General features: G+C 45.4%; 1 protein-coding gene and 1 long non-coding RNA gene across 5 annotated transcripts in view; both read right to left on the bottom strand.

The window, feature by feature from the left end:
- The window catches only part of LOC123512791, a 16,212-nt gene extending 5,587 nt beyond the window's left edge, over positions 1 to 10,625 (bottom strand). For all 3 annotated transcript variants that reach the window (XR_006677187.1, XR_006677189.1, XR_006677188.1), the window contains exons 1-2: positions 10,496 to 10,625; positions 9,934 to 10,036 (exon numbers count right to left, since the gene is read on the bottom strand). This is a non-coding gene — a long non-coding RNA (uncharacterized LOC123512791). The remainder of the gene's footprint in view (positions 1 to 9,933; positions 10,037 to 10,495) is intronic.
- A 2,960-nt stretch (positions 10,626 to 13,585) lies between these two features.
- The window catches only part of LOC123512684, a 35,933-nt gene continuing 23,994 nt past the window's right edge, over positions 13,586 to 25,524 (bottom strand). For both annotated transcript variants that reach the window (XM_045269186.1, XM_045269185.1), the window contains 23 exons: positions 25,129 to 25,256; positions 24,680 to 24,776; positions 24,385 to 24,510; positions 23,284 to 23,389; positions 22,869 to 23,042; positions 22,416 to 22,609; positions 21,581 to 21,773; positions 21,043 to 21,206; positions 20,759 to 20,948; positions 20,291 to 20,403; positions 19,954 to 20,170; positions 19,739 to 19,851; positions 19,250 to 19,364; positions 18,693 to 18,913; positions 18,295 to 18,484; positions 17,869 to 18,041; positions 17,065 to 17,171; positions 16,659 to 16,819; positions 16,259 to 16,395; positions 15,970 to 16,077; positions 15,635 to 15,784; positions 14,327 to 14,491; positions 13,586 to 13,794 (listed from right to left, as the gene is read on the bottom strand). In XM_045269186.1, coding sequence (XP_045125121.1) covers positions 13,633 to 13,794; positions 14,327 to 14,491; positions 15,635 to 15,784; positions 15,970 to 16,077; positions 16,259 to 16,395; positions 16,659 to 16,819; positions 17,065 to 17,171; positions 17,869 to 18,041; positions 18,295 to 18,484; positions 18,693 to 18,913; positions 19,250 to 19,364; positions 19,739 to 19,851; positions 19,954 to 20,170; positions 20,291 to 20,403; positions 20,759 to 20,948; positions 21,043 to 21,206; positions 21,581 to 21,773; positions 22,416 to 22,609; positions 22,869 to 23,042; positions 23,284 to 23,389; positions 24,385 to 24,510; positions 24,680 to 24,776; positions 25,129 to 25,256 — 3,504 coding nt within the window. In that variant the 3' untranslated portion in view covers positions 13,586 to 13,632. The remainder of the gene's footprint in view (positions 13,795 to 14,326; positions 14,492 to 15,634; positions 15,785 to 15,969; positions 16,078 to 16,258; positions 16,396 to 16,658; positions 16,820 to 17,064; positions 17,172 to 17,868; positions 18,042 to 18,294; positions 18,485 to 18,692; positions 18,914 to 19,249; positions 19,365 to 19,738; positions 19,852 to 19,953; positions 20,171 to 20,290; positions 20,404 to 20,758; positions 20,949 to 21,042; positions 21,207 to 21,580; positions 21,774 to 22,415; positions 22,610 to 22,868; positions 23,043 to 23,283; positions 23,390 to 24,384; positions 24,511 to 24,679; positions 24,777 to 25,128; positions 25,257 to 25,524) is intronic.

Raw genomic sequence — 25,524 nt, 5'->3', positions numbered from 1 at the left:
CATAGCAAACACAAGGAGGTTCTGATGTTTTGAGTATAAAGGAGGCAATCCAATATTGTAACATTTTGAAAGTGAAGAAGAAAACATTTAGGTGTAAATATTAAACGAAACATTAACTAAAGAAAACATTAGAAGAATTGCAAATCTATAACGAAATTAAAAAAAAAAAATTATACTTGCTAAATAAAAAGCAAAAGAAGATGAAGTGGTTACGCTACAAGAATTGACAAGTGTCACTACGCAGTAGTACATGGGAACAGGTTGAGTCTCACGTCAAAAGCGTAAAATCAAAGGGAAAACAATTTGAATTATCTGTAGTTGCCGCGGTGAACAATGAGGGCACCTCCAGCAAAACCTACAACAGCACCTGCACCACCAGCAACGGCAACAGCAACAACAAGCCACTAATCTCACCACACCACCACCACCACCACCACCGCTGCCGTCACCGCCACCGCTACTACTACTAAAGAGTATAATAGCAACATTAAAAGAAATTCTAAGTTAATTTCATTCATCTTATAACTACTATTATTGTTATTAACTTAGTGTTTTTACAGTGGGACATTTGAATGGCCAGTCCACCTTGAAAGGCAGACAGACAGCAGAAATCACAGTAGGTCTAACAACTTCCTTTCCTCTCGCCAACACAACTCAGTCACTAAAACCTTGTTTATTGAAAGTGTTGCAGCTTTTCCATGAAAGGAGGACAAACTTTTTTTTCTCTGTTGTATGTTGAAAGATTAAATGTTATTCCCTTACTGGTGGTCGAGGAGAGGAGAGGATGGGGAGGGAGGGAGGGAAGGAAGGAAAGGGAAACTGAAATCAAAGAATTGAAATCGAAATCCTTTACTGCAACCTAGAGAGAGGGAGAGGGAGAGGGAAAGAGAGGGGGTGGTGTGGTACCAGTCATGCGAAGTCACGATATTCAAATATTCATGGCAAGAAAACGATTTTAAAATTTAATGAATAAAATTATAGATTAAAGTACAAATTAAATGAATTAAAACGTGCTTTAAATAACATCAAAGACTGCCTCTCTCTCTCTCTCTCTCTCTCTCTCTCTCTCTCTCTCTGTCCATGCTTTTCTATATTTCTTAATGCAACTTTTCTTTAAATTTTTCGAATACTCTCCTTTTTCGTCTACTTTTATTTTTATCATTGTTCCCTTTCCACTGTTTTCGTTTCTTCTTTATATTTTGCATTTATTTTTCCTTTCTGCTATACAGGTTTTTCTCTCCTCTTCCTCCCTTACAAACTTTTATTATTCCTTTCACTCCTCCTTTCTCCTTACCTCCATACGTTCATACCTAGACACGCGTGCGCACGTACACACAAACGCACATGCACAGCCGTGCAACCTTGACTTCCTTTATCCTTGTCCCTCCCACCTCTCTCTCTCTCTCTCTCTCTCTCTCTCTCTCTCGTTTTTGTACGCTGCTTTAGTTTTGTCAAGATATATATATATATATATATATATATATATATATATATATATATATATATATATATATATATATATATATATATATTACAAAAGGGATTTCAATATTGCGCAACGCTTTTTTAGGATCAACGGTTCACCTCCTCCCTGCACACATTACGTCCACTGGATGTTAATTCCTGTATTGCTAGCACGAGGGACGATGACGACAAATGAGAAGAGAAAGCACGCAATGATTATACCACTACTACTACTACTACTACTACTACTACTACTACTACTACTACTACTGCTACTGCTTCTACTACTACTACTACTACTACTACTACTGCTACTACTACTACCACTGCCACTACCACTGCTGCTGCTGCTGCTTCACCACTACTACTGCTACTGCTGCTACTGCCACCACTACTACTACTACTGCCACTGCTGCTGCTACTGCTACCACTACTACTACCACCACCGCTACTACTATTACTACTACTACTACTACTACTACTACTGCTGTTACAACTACTACTACTATTACTTCTGCTGCTACAACTACTACTACTACTACTACTGCTGCTACTACTACTGCTGTTACTACTGCCACCACCACTAACCACGACCACCACTGCTGCCACCACCACCACCACCACTACCACTACCACTACTACTACTACTACTACTACTACTACTACTACTACTACTACTACTACTACTACTACTACTACTACTACTACTACTACTACTACTATTATATTACGCCTTTTCAGCACCACAGCAGTTACAGCAGCAGGTTTCCCTCCCCACAGAGCTGTGTGTGCAATTCGGCTTTCCCTCCCTCCACATTGGCATTAATGAGGAAAAATTTTAATCACAAGTAATAATCTTTTCGGTATTAAAACATTATTCTTGCACAACAACAAAGAATGTGATTTTTTTTTGTTGCTAAAGGAAGAGGAGGAGCAAGAAGAGGAGGAGGAGAAAGAGGAAGAAAAAAAGAAAGGGAAGGAGGAGGAGGGGGAAGAGGAGGTGGAGGAACAAAAAAGAAAAATACTGAGATTATTTTTTAAGACAGTGGAGAAGATGAGAGAGAGAGAGAGAGAGAGAGAGAGAGAGAGAGAGAGAGAGAGAGAGAGAGAGAGAGAGAGAGAGAGAGAGAGAGAGAGAGAGAGAGAGAATTTAATGTCTCCAGATCAATGAGATGCACACTATTATCTCAATATCCAGATGAAGGTGTGACGAGCTCATTATTGGAACTATAATTATCTACCCACTTATGCACGCACGCACGCACGCACTCACGCACGCACGCACGCACGCACGCACGCACACACACACACACACACACACACACACACACACAATGATAAAAGGGGCAATTTTTCACTTTAATGGTATCAACTAAACCATTAAAAAATGAAAACAAATAAAGCAAGGAAAAGAGGCAATCAAACGCGAGAGAGAGAGAGAGAGAGAGAGAGAGAGAGAGAGAGAGAGAGAGAGAGAGAGAGAGAGAGAGAGAGAGAGAGAATATTAATAAAATTATTCAACAAAGTAAACAGTGTTTCTTTCTCTCTCTCTCTCTCTCATTGACTAGTTTCATAATGTTTCGCTCATGGCCGAGGGAATCGATACGTAGAGGAATTTATTTGTATATGGCGAGCCGTTTTTTTTTTTTTTTTACTTCTCTCATTTTGTAATTGTTTAAACATATCCACGTCTGGCGAGCGAAAATTAATTGGATGCGTTATTTGGAAAACCTGCCATTGAGAGAGAGAGAGAGAGAGAGAGAGAGAGAGAGAGAGAGAGAGAGAGAGAGAGAGAGAGTAGAATTGATGAAAGGCAGAAGAGATTCATAGCAACATTTCTCCTTCCCTGTTCTTCTTCCTCTCCTTTTCCTTCTCTTCTCTTCCTTCAAAGCATCATCATAAAAAAAGTGCGGCTATTTTATGCAACACGACAAGCAGAAAGGCGCAGTAAAATTCTCTCTCTCTCTCTCTCTCTCTCTCTCTCTCTCTCTCACACACACACCTAAAATTTCCCCAGATGATTTCCTGATTTCCTTTTTCACTCAACCATCCGAAATTTCCCCAGACTAATGAAAGATCTCACCTGTCGCAGTGTTAAAATGTTTCACCGTTGACATTTAATTTAGTTGTTTATGCTGCACCATACAATTATTCACCACCCACTCCAAAATTCAGACGAGGTTCAGAATCCCTGGATTAAAATAACAGCAGCAATGATACGAGTAGTAGAGATAATGGCGGTGGTTGTGGTGTTTGTAGGATCAATATTAGTAGTAGTAGTAGTAGTAGTAGTAGATGCTGTTGTCGTTTTGCTATTACCCTTACAATAACAACAACGTCGTTTCGCTATTATCTTACTATAACAACAACAATGATAATAATAATAATAATAATAATAATAATAATAATAATAAAATAAATTATAATAATGATAATTCCAACAAGAACAACAATGCTAATCACAGCCCTCCATCACCCACACCAATTAATTGTCTCTCAATACAAAAATGCACACCTGCTTAATTTAGCGGGACAGACTCGGTGACAGGCGGCGGCAGACACTTCACGAATATCAACACGTATTATTAGTTAAGTCCACAGTGGCCCGCTGTCCGAATTAGCATCACAACTCTCTCTCTCTCTCTCTGACGGAAATGCTTTAATGATCATATACAAGAATGCTAAAACGAAAGAGAAGAGAGAGAGAGAGAGAGAGAGAGAGAGAGAGAGAGAGAGAGAGAGAGAGAGAGAGAGAGAGAGAGAGAGTAATCCCTTTGCCGTCTAGACTTTACATTTACTCTCCCTTATTTTCTCCCTCGCTCCTTAACACCAATATACAACCCGGATTTGCCTTGAAACCCTGGAATCCTGGGAACAATGGAACAGAGAGAGAGAGAGAGAGAGAGAGAGAGAGAGAGAGAGAGAGAGAGAGAGAGAGAGAGAGAGTAACGCAAGGGAGAGGAAAAGAAAAGAGTGGGGATAGGAGAGAGGAAAGGAGAGTAAGGAAAGAAGACACTGAGAGCTTAGAAGGCAAGGGAGAGGGAGGTAGACAGATCCGAAGAGAGAGAGAGAGAGAGAGAGAGAGAGAGAGAGAGAGAGAGAGAGAGAGAGAGAGAGAGAGAGAGAGAGAGAGAGAGAGAGAGAGAGAGAGAGAGGAAAGGATAAATGTGAATAAAGAAGAAGAAAGCATAGGAATTGGAGAGATGGAGGAATAGAAGCAGTCAGGAATAACATGAAGCAGGGAGTGGGCGGGTCAGACTAGACAGGAAGGTATTGCAGGCAAACGTGAACTATACTGGTGAGAAGAGTTACTGTAGTGAAAATTTTTGATAAGGAAAAAGAAGACGAGTTATAATTTCACTGAATGATTACTGATTGAACAAATGAATACGTGAATAAATGCACTGTTAATAGTAAAAGTGTATGATTAGATAAGCAAGACAAAGAAAACAAAGTAAATAAAGAAAAGGTAAAGAAAAAATAGGAAGCTACAGTCAGAGAAGATGAACTGAGGAAGGCGCAAACTCTGAATCATTCACTGTGAACTGTCAGTAAAAAAGTTAAAAGATGATACGGAAGACAGAGAAACAATGTGGATAAAACAGAGAGGGAGGAGGAAGAAGAAAAGGTTTTGCAGATATATTTGGTTAGATGCAATAAGAGACAGTGGAGTGAGAAAGATGAGAAGGAAAAACAAGAGAAGGTAAGAGGAGGATAAACTGAGGGAGAAAGTTAGAAAGATGAGGAAACGGCACAGGAGAAAAAGGACGAAAAAGATTAAGGAAGAGGAGAAGGAAGAAGAGGAGATGGAGGAGGAAGAAGAAGAAGAAGAGGAGGAGGAGGAGGAGGAGGAGGAGGAGGAGGAGGAGGAGGAGGAGGAGGAGGAGGAGGAGGAGGAGGAGGAGGAGGAGGAGGAGGAGGAGGAGGAGGCGTAAGAAGAGGTAGAGTAAGTGAGGCGAGTGAACAATTTAAGGTGTTATTCATTCCGATTCACAGTGTGCAGGAAATGTACGGAGGCAGCGAAGCGGTGCAAAGGAGCGTCTGTAAAGGAGTGATTAATGCAAGTGTGTGTGTGTGTGTGTGTGTGTGTGTGTGTGTGTGTGTGTAATAACTTTCCAATCACACAATACAGATAGAACAAACTTAACATTAGTGGGTAGCGTCAGCAAATAACCTGCTCTAAGCAACCTATCGCACACTCTTCTCGTGGCAATTCAATACATCAGGTCTACTTTCTCCGCCAAAGCAGACCATTTTCTAACACACACACACACACACACACACACACACACACACACACACACACACACACACACACACACCGCTATTACCACACTCCCTTCCCACCTTTCTCCAGCGTTCCTTCACCACAACCCCCACCACCACCACCACCAATTAGCACCATTCACCGTCGACTTACGTCCATAAAAGGAGAGGAAGGAGAAGGAAACGGCAAATTGTAACGCCCTTGAGACGCTGGAAGCCTCGGCACTCCTAGGCTTAAACACACACAAACACAAACACACACACACACACACATTGATTCATATATTCATTAGACGCTAAAGTTTGAGTCATTCAGTGAATTGTTATTCTGGAATGATGCTTAGAGGATTTTTTAATTTTATTGACGTCTGATTTTTCAGTTACAATTCTATGACTTTTCTGTTTTATCTATTTATCATTTTTGACTGTGGTGAGTTTCTTTGGTGGTGCAATGATGCATCGCCGTGACAGTTTGACTACGGATTTTCTTTACTATACTCACAACTACCTTATGAATATTTTAATCTTTTCTTTTCACGGTGTTTTGTTTCCCCGAAGTGTTGTGATAGCTCGTGTCATGAGAAGCGGCAACACTTGTTCTCTCTCTCTCTCTCTCTCTCTTTCACACACACCTTTTCACCACGTGCTCTCTTCTCTATCGCTCATTGCCTGGCTGAATTAATATTGGCTTGACGCGGCGCCGAGTTACCGAATGTTGGATGAAAGCACTGATGACACAACGTCGAGAATGGCAAGGCTGTGGTTCGTCAGAGCTGTCAATGTTGTGTACACCGTCCAGCTGATAACCCTGGTAACGCTGCACAGCTGGCAAGGCTGGCAAGGCTGGCAAGGCAGGCTGTTTGGGTAAGGCTGTCTCACGCCTCGTTACGCGAATGCATTTAGCCAGCGCAGGTCAGGCACGCTGGTCTCTAGGGGCAAGCTTAGGTACCCCCACCCCCCACAGAAAACGATAATAATACTGCTACAGCTGCTAGTACTACTACCACATTCCCTCACACACTTCCATTCCCTATTTCTCCTTCTTATCACTACTCTTTATGCATTTAAGGCGGGCAACAGCAGGAAACACCAGGGAAACACAGAGAATTGAAGAAAATGTTCACGAGTCGACACGGGGAGGGACGGGGGATGGTGGGGTGGGATCATGGTGGGCGGCGGGCGGTCTGAACAGGGGTATACATAACTATCGCCTTATTTAACACAGTAATGGCTGTTTATCTACTTTTAGTTGTTGATTCAGACTTTGCTTCACTCTCTGGCTCTGGAAACACAAGGGAATGCAGGCAAACACTGATGGACTGACCTGGAGGGAAGGCACGGCTGAAGTGCTCCTGTGGCTCCATATTTACGTACGTTAATTCATTTTGAAAATTGCCAGAAGAGAATAGGCGCCCAGACTGGAATGCACTACATTTTTAGACGCAGCAAATAATTTAACTAATAACCAAAACATAATATCGTTAGCGAGTCTTTTTGTTTACAAAACGTAGTCCAACGAACACTGTATTTCCAAGCAACGGTGTCACAAACACATCATAAGGTCGAGAAGGAAAGTACAGCCATACTACATTATATTGTATTTTCTGAATAAGAAAAATTTTCGCATTCCAGCCAAATAAAGAAAACACAGATTCCGCGTCGTATAAAGATTTTTGTTTTCTATTTTGGTACCGTAAAAAATTTAATCTAAAAGTACAAATAGTTAGACTAAATCTAAAGGAATATTATTACTTGGATCGTGTTTTCAATACTTTCTTAGTGTTATATCAATCACCAAAACAATCATAGGCGTGTTAATTAAAAAACAGCTATATCTTATAGAGTGACTTTAATGTTATTTTTCGATAAACAAAAACACAGCTGGACTATCTTCCATTGCGGCTTGAAACTTATTTTACTTTGCTAATAACAAATCAGATCTCAGAACAACGGCAACTCCATTAGTATAAGGGAAAATATTCTTATCCTTACGCCGAGATGGGTTTTTTGGCACGTTTGCTGAGTGACTCCCCTTCCCAGCCCTCACTCTCACACTCTACCTCTCTCTTCCACCTCCTCTTCCTCCACCTCCTCATACACCCAAAGACCGGGAAACATCTAGAAACTCGTGCAAACACGAGGAAATACATTTAGAGAATGTGGCAAGCAGTGGGGCCAGGGGCAGGGAGGCCGCTAGACGGGTTCGGGACAGAGAAGGAGCCGGCAGGAGCGGGACTGGAGCTAGGCAGTGATTGGTGGAGAGGATGCAGGACAGAGCAGTGAGTGTGGGTGTGGGTGTGGGTGCAGCAAAAGGTGTGGGAGCGGGACGGGAATGGTCCGGGTGAACAGAATACCAGGTGTGATGGTCTCGTGTGGTGGTGTGTGTTACGTTACGAGGCGTGATGGTAGCGGTGGTGGCGTGGTGTGGTGTGGTGTGGTCTGGTGACTACTACCAACTGAACTGACGTGTGTGTGTGTGTGTGTGTGTGTGTGTGTGTGTGTTTTGCACCGATGGGCTGTATAATTGATGTTTAGCCCTTAAACAGACTGTGTGTGTGTGTGTGTGTGTGTGTGTGTGTGTGTGTGTGTGTGTGTGTCTTTAATTACCCACACTCCCATCACTTGATGGAATCATGACTACACTATTGGTTCGATCGTAATAGTTTCCATCTTTCCATTTTCTCCCAAAAATACATAAATACGTTAGTTAAGGAAATATGTAAATTGTAAAGTTACCCTGCAACTTATTTCACAGTAAATTTATAACACACACACACACACACACACACACACACACACACACACACACACACACCATCAATCATGCAATATAGCGTTAATGAAACCACAAAATTAATGGCAATTATTTACACGAGTAAAAATATTTGCTCTAACCTGCAGTGGCGCTATGAGAGAGAGAGAGAGAGAGAGAGAGAGAGAGAGAGAGAGAGAGAGAGAGAGAGAGTAGTAGTAACAATAAAGTAGACACAAAACTTACAAGATACAATTGACTGAACACATCCTCCATTAACTGAAAATGCATGTTGTCTAATCATAAAAAAAAAAAAAAAACGATTACACAACAATAACCTTCGTCAATATTGACTTGTTCCTTCCCTAACCCCATCCTGTCCCCCACGCTCTCTCTCTCTCTCTCTCTCTCTCTCTCTCTCTCTCTCTCTCTCGAAGAAATGAGATAATGAATAATAAAAGAGAGAGTTTCGCTTCCATTCTCTTCACACACTGCACGAAATGAAGCAATGCAAGGAGAGAGAGAGAGAGAGAGAGAGAGAGAGAGAGAGAGAGAGAGAGAGAGAGAGAGAGAGAGAGAGAGAGAGAGTAAACATATAAAACATTCGCTTTTTGCATTACGAAAAAGAACTTTCTGTACTAAGTTTACACACACACACACACACAGAGAGAGAGAGAGAGAGAGAGAGAGAGAGAGAGAGAGAGAGAGAGAGAGAGAGAGAGAGAGAGAGAGAGAATTTCTAATACAAGCAACTTACTTGAAAATGTTCTCTTAGGGAAAATCAATGATAATTCAGCTAAACAAACAAACAAAAACAAACAAACAAAAACTATCATCCGGTAAAGAATATGAGGCTTCCTGTACACGATTTGTTTGACTTTGTTTTGTTCGTTTTTGTTTCTCGGCAGGTTAGCTTGTTAGTTTACTTTTAACTAACGCTTCATCTACACTCTAAGGAGAATGGCGACCGAGTGGGCCTTTTTCCTTTATATTTTTGTTGCCGTTGGTCAGTCCTCCTCTCTTACATAAAATAAAAAAAATAAAAATAAAAAAATTAGCAGAGACAAGTACAATAAGGTGGTGAATATGTATAATTTAACTCCACTGCCATGACTCGTTTCCATATTCGTTCTGCTTACTATTTGACGATTTTAAACACCTTCAGAAGCTTATGTGGGGATTAAAATAGTGACGACTCTGACCAATAACCTTCTGACCTCCATAAACCCTAGCTAATGTAAATAAAATCGTCTAATAACACCCAAAACTCAAGGTAAAAGAAGCGTCTCAGTACTGAAGGAGTTAATCGCTGGTACTGCGCAATGACCACTGAGCAAGAGAGGTGCGCTAAGCTTCTTTGTGTAAAATAACTGCATTATGACGATACTAAGTGAGCGTTAGTGGATGGAGAATAGGGATGGTAAATACGGCACAGAATGAACAGTACTTACAATCCCAGAAGCAGTTACTTTCACTCCCGCACTCCCGCGTCACCAGTACTGCCGTCTGTTGCGTCGTCTCTTCGGTCGCACTCTTAACCGATGACTGCGTAACCTTGAACAGAAATTGGTAGTGGTAAAGAAAGTAATAATAAAGATAATACTAAGGATAATAATAAAGATAATAAAAGCAACAGCAGAGAGAGAGGGGGGGAGGAGGGAGGAGTGTTGAAAGAGCATTGGGGAAGGGAACAGCGACGGGAAGTGTAGGGAGGTGGGGGAGGAAGAGGATGTGAAGGGGAAGGAGGCAACCTAACATAGGCGTCATAGGCAGCTGTGACGTGTATCAACATTAATAACAGGAGAAATGGTCTTGAGAACCCAACTAATCATCTCCGACATTAAAAAATAGTCGCCGTTAGAGAGCAAAAGAGTCTGTTCATCCACCGTCAGCCCCGCAGCAGCCCAGCACCGTGTGAGGCAGACACTCACAGCATTCTCCTGCTTCAGTCACCTCTAGATAGCCCTAATTCACTGTCCTGACGTCCATAGCACTTCAACAATATCAACTTACTTGCACGTGTCGTACGTCTATCGTCCAGCTGGATGTGCAAGGTCTCCATTTGCGTGTTTCTTTGCACTTATGTTTACAGGAAAACTCCGCACGTCCGTCCCCTGCTGATGGAAACACGTCACAGGATGGTTCACATGGCTGGTGTTGGTGATGCCGCGGTGGGTGGTGACGGCATTTTATGCCATTTCAACGGAAAAATGTTATGCTTACTCATTATTACTGTTAATTTTTTCTTGTTTTTATCATGGAAAGTTTTTCCCGTTCATTTTAGTGTTAATTTATTTCCTAATCATTACTTTGGCATGTATAGTTTAACACTTTCATTGGAAATTTGTGAACTTCAAAGAAAACGGGAAGTCAGGCAATCGAAGCCTCGAGTCCTTGTTAGGCGAGACTAGAAGCCTCGAAACTCAGCCACCGATCCCACAGGGCCACAGCCAGCAGGATCTGGGACTCTGGGAGAGCGCGCCAATGAAGGAAGGAGGAGCAGGAGAAAGGAAAAGGAGATAAGGAGAGAGGAGGAGGAGATAAGGAGAGCAGGAGAGAGAGAGGAAAGGAAGAGGGTACGGGTCTAACGGGAGGGTAGACACACACACACACACACACACACCTGTGCCTGACACCTCCATTCTGCCCGTAATGAGCTAGGCAAGCAGTGCCTTCAAGCATCAAGACAAAAGCTGCGTCTCGTTACCTCGCCTCCAAGGTTTCATTTACTTGTATATCCACATTAACATACGTTTACCCTCATGACCTGACCTCGTTACTACCGCCTCGTTGACCCTCCCCAGTAAAGTCTACGAGTGGTACTTATTACCAACACACTCAAGTTGTGACTCAGCCTTATGAATACTGAAGCAGGTGCAGCACACACCAAGCTGATCCACGTCCGTGTTCTGCTGCAGTGTTGTCAAAACCTGATCATTCCTATTTGTTTATCGTTATGAGAGTCCAGCAATGGACTACGAGGACTCCGTGGCGACGACCTAAAGTCACGGCTGGGAGGTCAATCACACAGAACAAGGACGTGATTGCAAGTTGACTTTCCCTCCAATCACTCCCTCTGTCTGAGAACGTGACTGATCATACTGACGGGGATAAATGTGTGCAGGCTCATGTACACACGGGAGCGCACACACACAGTCTTAAAAAGGGAATGTCTGATGCCTCGTAAGACGACCACCACCTCCACCAAAACACTACGATGGATTAGCACACTCTAATAGAAGACAATTAAATCCCCCTGAGTAATGAATGCAAGAGGCCCCACCACGTCCCACACGCCAAGCCGCCACACACCACTTCCACAAGGCGCCTCGTCCTGCCCGCGCCACTGCCTCCCAAACACACGTTATGAAGCCACTTACGGAGGTTTAATTAACTACACAGTCCTGTTATGAGCGTCGCTTTCCACTCCACATAACGGGAATTGCCTTTAATGTTATCCGTACTATGATACTGCCTGCTGGATATCGCATCCTGGTGGGAGGGCGTGTCGGGAGAATCTCTCCATGTAGCAGCAGCAGCTGCAACAACAGCGGTTGCGAGGTTTTATTCGCATCTGTGACTGTTAAAGCAGCAGTGTGTTTCATCTGTCGTTACACGAGGTATGTGAAACTATTCACACGTATATGGCAATGATATCTTCTGGTCTCTGCCATTCGATTCCAACCTCGGGCATCACGATGTGCCTTTATAATGATAGTCACACACTTCGGAGTCTCCACCGCGCCGCTGTGTCGCGTCACCTGGACTACAACACCCAACCATTATGAACGTGAATTTGACGGCGAGTCAACCCTTACCTTGTTTTGATGTAGGCGGTGTTGTGATGACCTTAATTTGCCTCCGAGGCAGCCGTTATAACAGGTGGCAGTTGATTAAATAATCTACCAGTGCAACAGTTGTTCACTACGTTACACTAAACAATCTTACATGCAACCTATTAGTGCGCCGTAATTCGGATTAAGGGACTGGCATTTCAATTTACCTTCCGTTTTACTTGCATTCACTACAAGGCGTACATCTCTTCGTATTCCATCACACGTATACACGATAATTTTCCCTTCAAAACGCCGGAGGTTCCTGAAGATACTGTTCATCGTACGCAGCACAACGAAACTAAAATTTTAAAATTTCGTGAAGCCAGCGTCGTGCGATGTGAACATTGGGATCAAAGTGTCCTTCACGTGCATACCTTCTTGCAGGCAGAGCAGCACAGGGAGGATGACGCGGCCTGTCTCCTAATTGATTCCCAAAGCCGTGATTTAATAGAGGTAATAGAATCCCGCGAAGACAGGGATAAGGAAGCAGACCCTGGTGGGAGACTAGGAAACCCAGGATGAACTATAAATGGGTGACTGGCGGGGGAACGACAGTGAAGGATTTTCGTGCCAAGCTGGAATGTGGAGCTGCGCTAACTTAAGGGAATTACAGCCATTACTACGGTAGATGAGCAAGTTATTAGATAAAGACCTGAGCGTGACGATGGTACCAGTGTAAACTACCCTTGGTGAGTGAAACTACCCTTGGTGAGTGACTACGTGGGCTAGCATGTGTAGTGTGGGAATAGATGGGACAAGGGAATGTGCGAGACAAGGGAGTGGATGCGAGAGGCGTGTGTGTGTGGAACATTCAGGTGGTTTTCAGTATGGACGGAAAACACTCACGGGGCCATGACACGTAAATGGAAACAGTAATCAAGCACAACAATGTACGAGCTTTGTATAAATCAACAAATGAATGAATGAATGAATGCATAAAGAGTGGGACAGTGAGAATGAATGAAAGTCAAGTAGTCGGAGTAGTCGCTACCGCTAACACGCCACTTCCTGGAAAATGTTCAACCATTGTTCAAGTGGTCAGCTGATTAAAGTCTTGCCTTGCTCCCCACGCACTTTGGGAACAATACTGTGTGTTGGTAAGCAGGATGACGTCATGCGTTGATAAACGAGGAAGTTAATATGGTAATCTGTTCACTCTTCTCAGTAACATCCATCCATCCATCCATCCATCCATCCCCCCATCCCAGTCGTCCCCTCATCACCAGCCACCACAATCTCTCAGCCACGACAGTCAACAAAACAGTAGTAACGGCAACACTTTATTTTAATAAACATAAGATTGTTGCGAGCTGGCTAATACAAGAAAAGCGTGTCTGGATCAACGCCCTTGACGAACACCTTGTAGCGCATCACGCCCGTCGGGGTGGACACCAGCAAGAAGGTGTCTTCGCCCGCCGTCACGGCCACCACGGACAGCGGCGCCACCAAGAACACTTTGTGGATGATAATGAAGCCCTGCAAGGATGGCAACAGTCATTCGCCGTAAAAATCACGCCTCAACCAGTGCATTACACGAATATGTTTCAGTAGATAATATTCACTGAAAATTTAAGTTCGTTAATCTGGCCGTGTATTCACTACTTTCCAATCTTCATCTGGCCGCGTATTCACAACTTCCTTCCCAATCTTGTCCAAACTTTCCCCGCAATCCCTTGAAAAGCTTCCAACTTCAGACATGAAAGCTTACTAAAACCTCCCAGATGAGGAACCATGATACTATTCCTGTCACACCTCCCTCACCGTCCCCGGAGACAATGACCATTTTGTACCTTATCTATGGTCTATACCTTAGCATCTCTACAGAACCCTATAGCACTATACACTCCTATACTGTACACCGCCTTCCCTTAACTTACTATACAAGGCTTTTTTTTTTTAACAGCGCCATGACTAAACCTTTTAGCTCATCCCAGAACACTTTTACAGACGGGTCTACGCAACACATTACTCCGAGACACTTAACCACAAACCATCTTGTCCAACTCACCTCAGAATGCTTGTACAGACACACGTATACACAATGATCGGAAGGAGACGCCAAGATGAGGTACAGAGAACGATCCACCTGAAGCGTTGTTTGGGACACCACACCGTAGGCGGCGATCGACTGGAACTCCACAAACTCCTGCGTGGCTTTGTTGTACCGGAAGACCTGAAGGTGAAAGGCAAGGCCGTTAACGATGCAGAGGTTGAAAGGCTAAGTTTAGAAATAAAAGATGAAAAAGTTGGGAAAGGAACAGGACGACGGCGGGGAGCGAGGCGAAAGACCAGATGCAACACGATACTATCAATATTAAGTACGAAATAAAGCGCGAAAAAGAAAAAATGGGTAAGTTCAAAAATTATGAAAAAGGAAGGAACTTGTGATGAACTCTGGAAATCTGATAATGGTAAGGAGTATTGAGAGGAAGGCGAGGCAAATACGCAATGTCAAGTAAGCAAAAGATACAAGGGGAGAAAACAGAACTAAGAAAGGTGGAAGAGGTAGACAGGAGGAGACGGAAGAACGAATAATCGGAAGGATGAAAGGCAGCAGACAGGACGACGTAAAAGTTTAAAGATGAAAGTGAGAACCGAGTTTGAGCGTTAAGAGGAATGGTAAGCTAAAGGGAAGGGAATGGAAAGGAAGGAGTAAAATAAGAGCAAGTGGAAGGAAGGTTCAAAGTAGGAAACTTAATTTAAGTGGAGGAAGAAAGGAGACGGGGAGAAAGTTATTACTGGTTCATAAGCCTTGGAAAATATTACTACCAAAGAGGATTAAACTCTGCTACACCCACTCGAACCTTTCTGGTGCAATGCCCTTCCAATACGCTTCCATCTCCCTGCCTCCCACTAATACCAACTTTTTTCTCCTTTCTACCAATATTTTTCGCCAGTCCTCTCCCCACCCACTCAAACTCCCTATCCTGTTCATTAATGGAAGGCAAAGGAGACTGGTCAAAAACTTAGTACATTTTTTTTCACTTATCGACACCGTGCGCTGTCTTTCCTCTATGTAAAGGTAATGACCTGACCAATAATAAAGACAGCCTGACCACCTGTTATGCTTCACTACTTCCTCTTCCAAACATTTCCCACGCTGAAAAGACCCATTTCACTAACTTTCCGCAGCGCGACTATATTTCTCCTGAACTTATGTCATTTACCTCATAACACTACTTCATTTACAAGTCCACCCATTCCCAACACATCTCACTAACCCATCCTCTTTCCACACCACTCATTAGTCTGTACACTCATTACCACCCACCCACCCACCCACCCACCCACCAACGCACGCCTCACCAACACTCACCAGGACCTTAGAAGCGCAGGATGAGGCGAAGCGGCTGATCTGTGGTGGCTTGCTCTTGTACTGCGACAATACCATGAAGGTTTCCCCCATCGCCTGCACGAAGGACCCGCCCGACAAGTAGCTGCCCATGTGCTCCTCTTTGTGCAGGAACTGTGGTGGTGGTGGTGGGGAAAGCAGGAGTTGGGTAAAAAAATAGATAGATTACTACAACATTATAAGTTATCAGTGTACCTATTATTTTCAGATCAACATTAATATAAACAAAGACAAGGTGCCACAAGGATAACCGAGGATCGCAGAGTGGCAGGGTAGTAGGAAAAGCCTCAGGCCATTACCCGTCTGGTGTTTGTGTCCCAGAGGAGGATCTCAGAAGGCGTGACGTATCTGTCCACCGAAGTGTCTCCAAATCCATTGGCCAACAGCAGGAACCACGACCCTCCAGCCTATGGACATCCATACAGTCATTCATTCCGCACTCGGACATTTCATTCAATTCCACTGCCTGCCAATGTCATTCATGCATGAAAATATTCAAAGCATCTCTCCAGACACTAACATCTGCACCAATAATGACATACCAAGGTGGGCACACTGGTGCTCGAGTCTTGTATTTCAGGCACTGACCTGCGTTACGTCCAGGGCCACCACTAAGGTCTTGGTATCCCAGCGGGTCACCACGTGCAGGCTGTTGGCGGCAGCGTCCACACGCACCACCACCACCTCGCTGCGCACCACCTCACTGCTGTCCTCGAAGCCGTACACTGCATACGAACAAATAAGGCTAAACGCGGGGACACCGAAGCCTGCTACATGCCAGGTACGGGGAAGTGAAACGAAGATGCAACTCACGATAGTAGCGGCTATGTACAGTTGAATTACGTACTTCACACAAAGTACACTTGTTAATGGTGTACAGGAGCGGAGGGCAGCAAGAGTTTGACATCTACAAACCGAACCTTAAATCTTTAAGTGCCAAATGCATAATGTCATGTAAACTACGTATTCCGCCAAGGAGTGCAATTACCGTTGCTTCTGTCCATCTCCTTGTAGACAGCAGCCACCAGGTAGTCCACGCCGTCAGCCACAAACACCGCAGAGTCTAAGAGCACACCCTGCAACAGAACCGATTTGGCGGCGTGGTGCTGCAGGCTCACCTTCACCTGTCTGTCCCGCCCACCCACACACCTGGAAATACAACACTGCTCAGTAAAAACTCTTTATAAAGAGTAAATCACTGACTCAAGGTAAAGCAACTGCGTAATATTCACCACCAGGAACTCTACAAACTCCACGGGCGGTTAAATAAAGATAAAAGCAGGTGATAAAGCAGGTTAACAAACTCATCACTTCACCATGGACCACGAAATAAACGGGCCAGTGTCATCCATAATACACTCCCTCAGCATCATGTACCACCTGCCGCCACTTACTGGGAATGCAGAGCCACGAGGGACTGACCATCCCGCAGCAGGTGTGTTGTGATAGCCACGCTGCTCCCTAGGTGATGGACGGGCATCAGGCGAGTATCGTTGGCAACCTGTAGATGTAATCACCACATTACTTAGAGGGTGCAGATACATTTGAATGAAGCAAGTAAACGTATCATTCACTTCTATAAATGTGAAAGTCAAATCTCTTCACCGCCATATTGTATCTCCTATTGAATGTCATTTCCATGCTAGCTGCTTGCTGTTCCGTTTTACTCCTGGTACCTCACTAAAACATTTTCCTTTTGTATCAGCCTTGTTCTCTCCACCAGTATGCTCCATCATTCATCCACTATACACCAGTATGCTCAACATTCATCCACTATACTAGACGAAAACCTACCTAGTACGGATGATAAAGTGAAAGCAAGCACTTCCCCGTATTTCAGGTGGAAGAGGAAGAGGGAAGAGGAAGAGGCGGCGGCGGCGCCGCCAGTCACCACAAGACCACCAGAGCGCTGCTAAGTGATTTCGTTACGGGGAGTCAGTGATTCAATTAAGAAGAGTGAAGTCTGAACCATGTCACCCGTACAGACTAACTCCACTGTCTCCTCAGTCCCCGCAACCTCCAGCAGTCCTTCCCTCTCACTCCATCTGGTCATTCCTCAATTCCACAATCCATTCACTTCAGCAAAATATCTTACCCACTATCCTCTAAATTCCTTCAGTTCCTCCTCTTTCTTCCTTACTCATCCTCTTAGACTTAAGAGTATCACTAATCGAGCTAGCTATCCTTCCTCCCCTCACCTTGAAGTAGTGGCACTCAATGTCACAGCCACACTGCAACACGTGGCACTTTGTTATCTTGAGCACATGTCCCTCTGCCACGCCAGGTATGGATCCTACCCACAAGTGACCAAACGCGCTGGTTTCTTGCGGCAGGAACACACGCTCCAGTGATGCCATCTCTGCATACAGCTCTGAAAGGTTACAAGAACACATGTAAATATTTAGACGATGCAAATTGACCTACAAACACTATTCGAATTAAATCTTGCCCTTACTTTTATTACAATTCACTAAGGCAGAATCTCCTATACACCTTTAAAATTTCGCCTTAAAACACCCTTCTCTTCGCACCACACCATCGTTGGACATTCCTCACTCCCTCTACAGCCTTAAACAACCATCGGTCATCTTAGACAACCCTTTGAACCATGAACACTCCCTCACCTCTGGCCTTCACGTAGTTGTCCTCGTTTAATGATCCGAACTGGCTGAGGATGTTCCTGAACCGCTGCTTCTCATCAACTAAGCGCTGCTGGATCTCCGTCACGCGGCGCGCCAGCAAAGACAAGTCAAGCCCGTTCACAGTCTGGCGCACCTCCGTCCCGCCCAGACATCGCACCTCGCCCTCGAATCTCTGAACATTGTTGTAAACGTTGTAGAGACAAGACAAGGCATTAATTACGTGGCAAGTCACAAGATTTAATACATGTACACTATAGAAAGACGATCACACATGACCAAGGGTGGAGCTACTCAGACCAAGAATTGGGTAATACTTTAAAGAGGAAACTAATTGTATTATACTACACACGGTTTAAACAGTGTCAAAACAGGCGACGTACCATGTCAGCGCGGATCACAGCGCTGGCGTCATCTACTCTCACTACCGTCCTGTTTAGCTCGGTCACGTCTATACCGTTGAGGGAGCCCACTTGAAGCACTCCGTTCACCTGCAGGCCGCCCTGGAGCACCTTGCGCCCGCTGATCACTTGCCTCGTCACTCCGCTACGTAGAACCAGGTCAGCGATGGTCACGTTGTTGATGCTGGAGGTGGTGAAGTCGCCTGTGGGAAACAATGTTCGAAATTCTCACCACACTCAACGCTCGGCGGGTGAAGCTCGTTTTGCCATCACTCGGCTGGTAAGGCACGAGAAAAACGCGCATCTACCAAGGAAAAAAAAATGGCATGCGTGACGGACTCTATAGGCTTTCATGATAGTGATTTACTAGACGCAATGTTTTAACGAAGAAAGTCAGCGACTTAAATGGAAGTGGCAAGTTCCTCCTTCAGGATAGCGGTACTGGGCTTGCTTCTGGTTGCACACTTTGCTATGGGCGTCCCTGTACTACTGGGAAGAACGACAAACGTTGCGCACACAAAACAGCTAGCACCTCTCACCTTCTATCCTGAGCGCTTCGAAGTGGTAGGTAGAGGCGAGCGTCTGGTGAACGTCCAGTCTAACTCTCTCCGTAAAGAGATGCTCCAAGTCCACACCATCCACCAGACCTGACACCTGCGCAACAAACATCCATCAACTGTTAACACTTCAGTGTGCACCATAAAATAGCTTCCTTCACTAACCTAGATTTAAAACACCTACAGAGCAGAAAACTTTTTCAGTCCTTTAAAGGCTTAATCGCAATAAAAGTAACAAAGCGTTACTCGTGATGAAAAATGCAGTTTACTCATTCATTCACCATTATCATTTAGGGAGGCATCACAACCTTTCATGAGTCATTCCTCGGTTGTTACTAAATATTTGTCTCCCCCACCCAATAAAAACCCTTTCCAAGCGTTTCATCCACACCTATTTCTTTCCTCTCCACCAGAACCCCACCACCCCAGACACCCAAGCTGTAATAATGCCAAGCGGTGATGTATATTCACCCAGAGGTCACCCAGCACAGTGAGGGGCGTCCTGAACATCAGGTGGGATGGAAGCCTGCTGGAGACGGCGCCCACAGTCACCAGGTCACGCACCGCCACGCCCGCCAGAGTTGCTGATGAGGGCGAGGGAAATCAAGTTTCATTGTGCAGGCGATAATTATAGAAGAAACAAGATGCAAGTGAACAAAACGGAAGAGGCAACAGTGCCAGCTCACCTGCTCTGAGGCGGTGTGTAGCCAAGCCCGCTGTGAAGACCTTGCGTCCCTGCAGCACATACGTCCCTCCGTCACGTAGCACAGCTCGCCTCTGCAGTTCTGACAAGTCCACTCCATTGAACAGCACACCAGCAGCGTCCACACCACCCACACCTGCCTTCACTTCTAACCTGCCCACCTGCAGCCCCTCACTCAGGTGAAGGTCGCATTCAATCACCTGAAATTATCAAACGTCTAATTCAGACAAAGCCTCTGCTAAGTCATCTATAACGTCTTCATTTAAGAAAGAAATCGCACTATTAGATTATCTATTAAAGTATTCCTGGTTTAGGTTTACCACATCGTCTCCGCGAAGCACAGCCTGCCGGAACAACGCTTCCACGTCCACGCCATCCACCACCGCAGCTCGCATCTCGCCCACTCGCACATCATTCAGGAACTTCACGTCAGCTGCAGGGAGGGCCAGGAGATATGCATGCAGGGAGGGCCAGGAGATATGCAGCATTCCACTCCACCGAAAACACTTAAATATCTTCATATTACTAAATATACAATTGCGAGAAGTTGACATTTTGTTAAGGTAAATGCATCAACTGACCTAAAGGACCTCACTGATGGTTCAGCAGCAACACTGGGTTTACATGACTGACAACGATCCGCCGACGAAGGTTCACCTCACGTGTGAACCTTCACGTGTGAACTTGTACCTACACCTTAAATGGGATCATCTGGCCACGAACAGATATTGCTTACTTTGCACTCAAACTCCTCGTGGACTAAGACCTCGAATTCATATCACTCTTACCCGTTATTACTTGGTCGGTGGATTTAAGGACCAGCGAATTGAGGAACTGAAGCAGATCGAAGTTTTGTGCAATGATGGAGGCGGAAGAGGAGAGGAAAGTCTTGCCCTCCACCACCAGGGTGTCAATCTCCACGGTAGGCATCTCCACCACGGACTCCCCGCTCCCGCCTAGCGTGGGTCCAATCTGTAGCTGTGGGTAGGAAGGCAGGGTCAAGCGGCGATGCGAGGCTCTACAGGTGAGAATGATGGAAACTATTGACATTCTGTCGTCCTTCACCACCAACCTTGCTAAAGTCACAGGAATCCAGCACGTTGGTGTCCGCCGTGAGTCCCGCTAAAAAGGTGACATCCTCTGTGAACGTGACGCTGCCGCTCAGCTCGCCGCCCTGGTCTATAAGCACTACTTCGTCCATGTTAACGCCGTCGATCACGCCAGCGGATAACTCTTCTGTTGGGGGAGGGGGAGGGAGCGTTGTATCACACGAGGGAGGCACGGAGGGAAGGTACATGAAAAAGAAAGACATTCAGTCTAGGGATGGAACATTTACGAATAGATAAAAGAAACCAAAATATGGGGATGCATTTGGTTACCAAGAGCTTGTAAAATGAGAAACTATTTGGGATGGAGGAGTGAAATGGAAAGAATACACAGCCCACCGTTTACATTTTCTTGGCAGGCAAGAAAGATCCTGCCTCCAGGTTAATGGGATTCTAATAGCATTCAGCCACCTGAAACACGCAGCAAAGGTCTGTCCCTGGCGAAGCTCACATTAACGCTGCACTGTTAAACCATCCTCCCTCCCTCCCTCCCTCCCCACTCACCGGCAGTCACATCACCAGTGAAGGTGTACGGGGCACTAATGAGTTGCTGGGAGGACTTTCGGAGGATACGCGAGGCCAGGGCGCTGAGCTGCACTCCGTTTATGTGTCGTGCCTGCAAGTTGCCTGTGACACGAAGACCGCCCGCGAATAGCTTTCTACCCTCGATGCGCTCCCTCTGTCCAGCCTGCACCACCTGCAGATCCATTTACAGAATTACGGGCGTGGGCCAATTAGTACAGTACACCCGAGAAGTTGTCAGGGGATTACACACCTACACGCCTCCTTTATCTTGCACCTCACCCTTTCCTCACCCTCACGCCTCACTCTATACTTTAAACAAAGGACATTTACGTTCAATCATACTTTAAAGAAAGGACATTTACGTTCATTACGTTCATTATACTTTAACCATTTACGTTCATACTTTAACCAAAGGACATTTACGACGTTCAATTATCAGTCCTCAAACGCAGATTCTTATCTTGCTCGAATATATTTAAGTTCAATGCTACTTTGAATGCTACCTTGGTGCGTCCCCTCACGCTGAACATCTTCCTTTCAGCTGTATTTTCTACACTTCTAACTTAAGAGTCTAGTCAATCAGTACTCTCAGTCCGTCATTCATACCTTTTCTGATACCCAACTAACTGCTTCAGTACTTCCACCATCCTATAACCAACTCTCTTCATGTGAGCAAGTTTCAAGAAGCTTTGTCCCCCAATATTGCAATAGCTTTTGAAACAAGAGTTCACATCCACGCCTTCCCCTCCGCGCACTCCTCACACCATGTACACTTGCACCCACCCACGCACACTTCTCACACACCACCACGTACACTGCCAAGGTGCGTGGCCCAGTCCTCGCCGTTCACACGTGCAAGGGTCGGGGCGCGAGCGAAGTGCACGTCACCCTCCACAATCAAGCCCGCCGTCACCACTTGCGGGGTGCGGGAGGATGTGCGTAGAGCGCGGGACATCATGCGGCCCACGTCCACGCCGTCAATGAGGCCGGACACGCGGAGCTCACGAACTGTATGAAAAACACAAGGTGTGAAGAAATGGCCATTTATATAATTGTGGAGGAGTAGAGAAGGAAAGGAATGGTTCCAAAGATAGAAAAACTGATAAATGATGGAAATGAGTGTTACGTTGCAAAGGCCAAAGTCAGGAGTTATGAGAACAGAGGAGAGATCAATACGCATCGCGAGGTTTTCAGAGCTGCATTACTACGAAACACTGGCAGCAGTCCATTCCAAGTCACGGAACAAACATTTCAGAAAGACACTTGCTGTTCACGTTGCCGGAGACGCGTACTCCCCCCGTGATGGTCGCGTCTTGGTCCGCCAGCACCAGGTCTGCTGCCGCCGCCGCCACGTCCAGGCCATTGAGCGACGCCACCGTAATGTCGGACCCAGTGACTTGCAAGGTGCCAACCACCGCCCCGCCCGCGAAGTTCAAGTGACCTGAAGGTTAAATTTTGAAGCGTGTAAGGAAAGATTATCGCTACAACAGACGCTTTACCTAAATTACATGATTGTGTCAATCCTTACAAGCATCAACTATTACATTTTTATTCTGCACAGTGAACCACAACACATCATAACACACATGCATTAATAAACAAAACCGTAACAAAGGTGAAGGACTTCTCCCAGACTAAGTGGGAGGGAGAAGGTAGATGTGGCAATTAACCTCCAGTGTTACCTGTGTGTGGGATGGTCTCGTCCAGCCGCAGACCTCTAGACAACACCTGGAGGAAATCACCCTGCACGTCCACATCACCCACCACAGTCACCCGCCCGGAGAACACCTGTCAAGAGAGACTCCGTCACTAACAAGAAATTAAGAGTCACCCAAAGATCCTTGCAAGACCCTTGGCCTACAGGGCCTGTGGGACAAGATCCTTACATATCGTGCTTGTGGATATTTGTTACTGTTTTGAAGCTTACTTTCTCATCCGCGCCCGTGATGGGACGTTTGCAGGCCTTAACACAATCCTGTCATTCCCAGACCCCCCCAACCCCATCATGCAGCCAACGTCCGATTGGCTGCGTTCCTTGCCAATGTAAACAACCAGAGACAGGCTAACTGGCTCTGGTCACCACGTGTCATCGCTCCCACTACTCCACCTGTGCTGACCATTATTCCTCAACGCAAGATACAAATAGTAGGACCTCCCATGGCAACCAGCCGCTAACACTACATTCGCCTCTCGTTACTAGTCACCCCGTAGTGTAGAATCCTTTCCTTTTTCCCTGATAGTTTCAGGTCTACAAACACAAGAGAAGTTCTTCCTTACCAAGTTGTCCCAGCTCGCCTCCCACTCAACACACCGCCTTTCACCACAAGCTAAAGAAAAATACCCCCAGCCTCCATAGCAGGCTTCCCCTTCACAAGTTCTCTATGACGGGTGGACAACTTCACTTTCCACGGCAAGGATTCCTTTCTATCCTTTCTGTCCACTAAAGGACTTTTCCGCTACTCGCTGCTGGTCCTCACTCCCCTCCCCTCCCAATCCCACCGCACACTACCCATCCGCCCGACAATGCCCCCGCACTGGTCACTCAGCAGAGTCATAACGTTTAACTTCGCATTCAACATTCCCATCACACTGGCTCAGATGTTTTCTCCCTAACACTGAAACCTTCGTTAACCTCACCACCACCACCACCACCACCACCACTCACACTCACCACTTCCTCTTCCAGTGTCTGCAGCTGTGTCCAGTGTTACCTTTCCCTCCCTTCCCCATCCGGAACTCCACTACACCATTAGTTACGTCGTCACCACCACCACCACCACCACCACTTCCTCTTCCAGTGTCTGCGCTGTGTCCAGTGTTACCACTTGAGCATGCAACGTTGACACGTCAACACCAGCCAACCTCCTGCCCTGCGCTACCACCAGGTTGCCGTGCACCTCAGCCGAACCCTGCAACAGCACCCCCGTCATTGGTTAGTTTGGTCGCCTCAACGCTACTACTGAGCTTTCAATGTGCCGATCCTAATCGAAGCAATTCTTACTCTATTAAAATGCGTAGTGATTGGTTGTGACAATATTACGCAGCTCACCTTGAACAAACAAAGGCAACTTTCCTCACCTCGAACGTGTAGCGTCCTGTTATCCGTTGGTTGACGTCTGCCCTCAGGTAATCAGTCACCGCGTGGCCGTTCAGTGTGCTGCCCTCCACTCCGCCCCTACCACCACGTAACAACGAACGCTTCAAGATTTACAACCTTGCGCGCGCACACGCACGCACACACGCACGCACGCACACCGTTAATAAATCGGTTGTGTGAAACAACCACTGTAGTTGAAAAACAAGCACGAGAAAAGCTTTACAATTGTAAAATAATTTTAGACTATAGTACCCGTTACTTTCAGACTATATAGTACTGGAACACTAGAGCACAATATCAGCAAATCTTTTCTCTAACACCACAGAAAATGAAACCAAAACCAGTTCCTCTGAATTACTAAAACTTTCTTGTATCCTACACAATGGAAGTTCCCCTCTAACTGTACTACACATGACTTCGCGGGACTCACAGGAAGACAGCATTGTTGATGTGCACTGCAGCGTCTATTTCCTGTGACACAGACTTGCGCCAGAAGCGTCGCTCCAGCTCCGTCAGATCGACGCCATTGATGGACGAGATGACCACGTTGCCGTTCACCTGTGCACCAAAACAATGGCTAGACTAAAACATTTGAAGCAAAGGAAAACGCGCTTACATCTCTCACTACATGCATGCGTCTCGCTCTAAATGCATGTTCATTTTTAAGATGCGTTAACATCTTCCCATATTAGACGTACAGTAATGCATACAAGCTGCCGTGTACAGTAGCATCAATATGTCCATATCCTAAATACTACTACAAGTACAAGTGAGTGAAGGGGAAGAGACTGTCTAGATCAGCTTTCAATTACTATCTACATCAACT

Source organism: Portunus trituberculatus, chromosome 34 (assembly GCF_017591435.1).
Source record: "Portunus trituberculatus isolate SZX2019 chromosome 34, ASM1759143v1, whole genome shotgun sequence".
Classification (NCBI taxonomy): domain Eukaryota; kingdom Metazoa; phylum Arthropoda; class Malacostraca; order Decapoda; family Portunidae; genus Portunus; species Portunus trituberculatus.
Note: the sequence above shows the minus strand (reverse complement) of the source record. Positions and strands in the feature narration are given on the sequence as shown.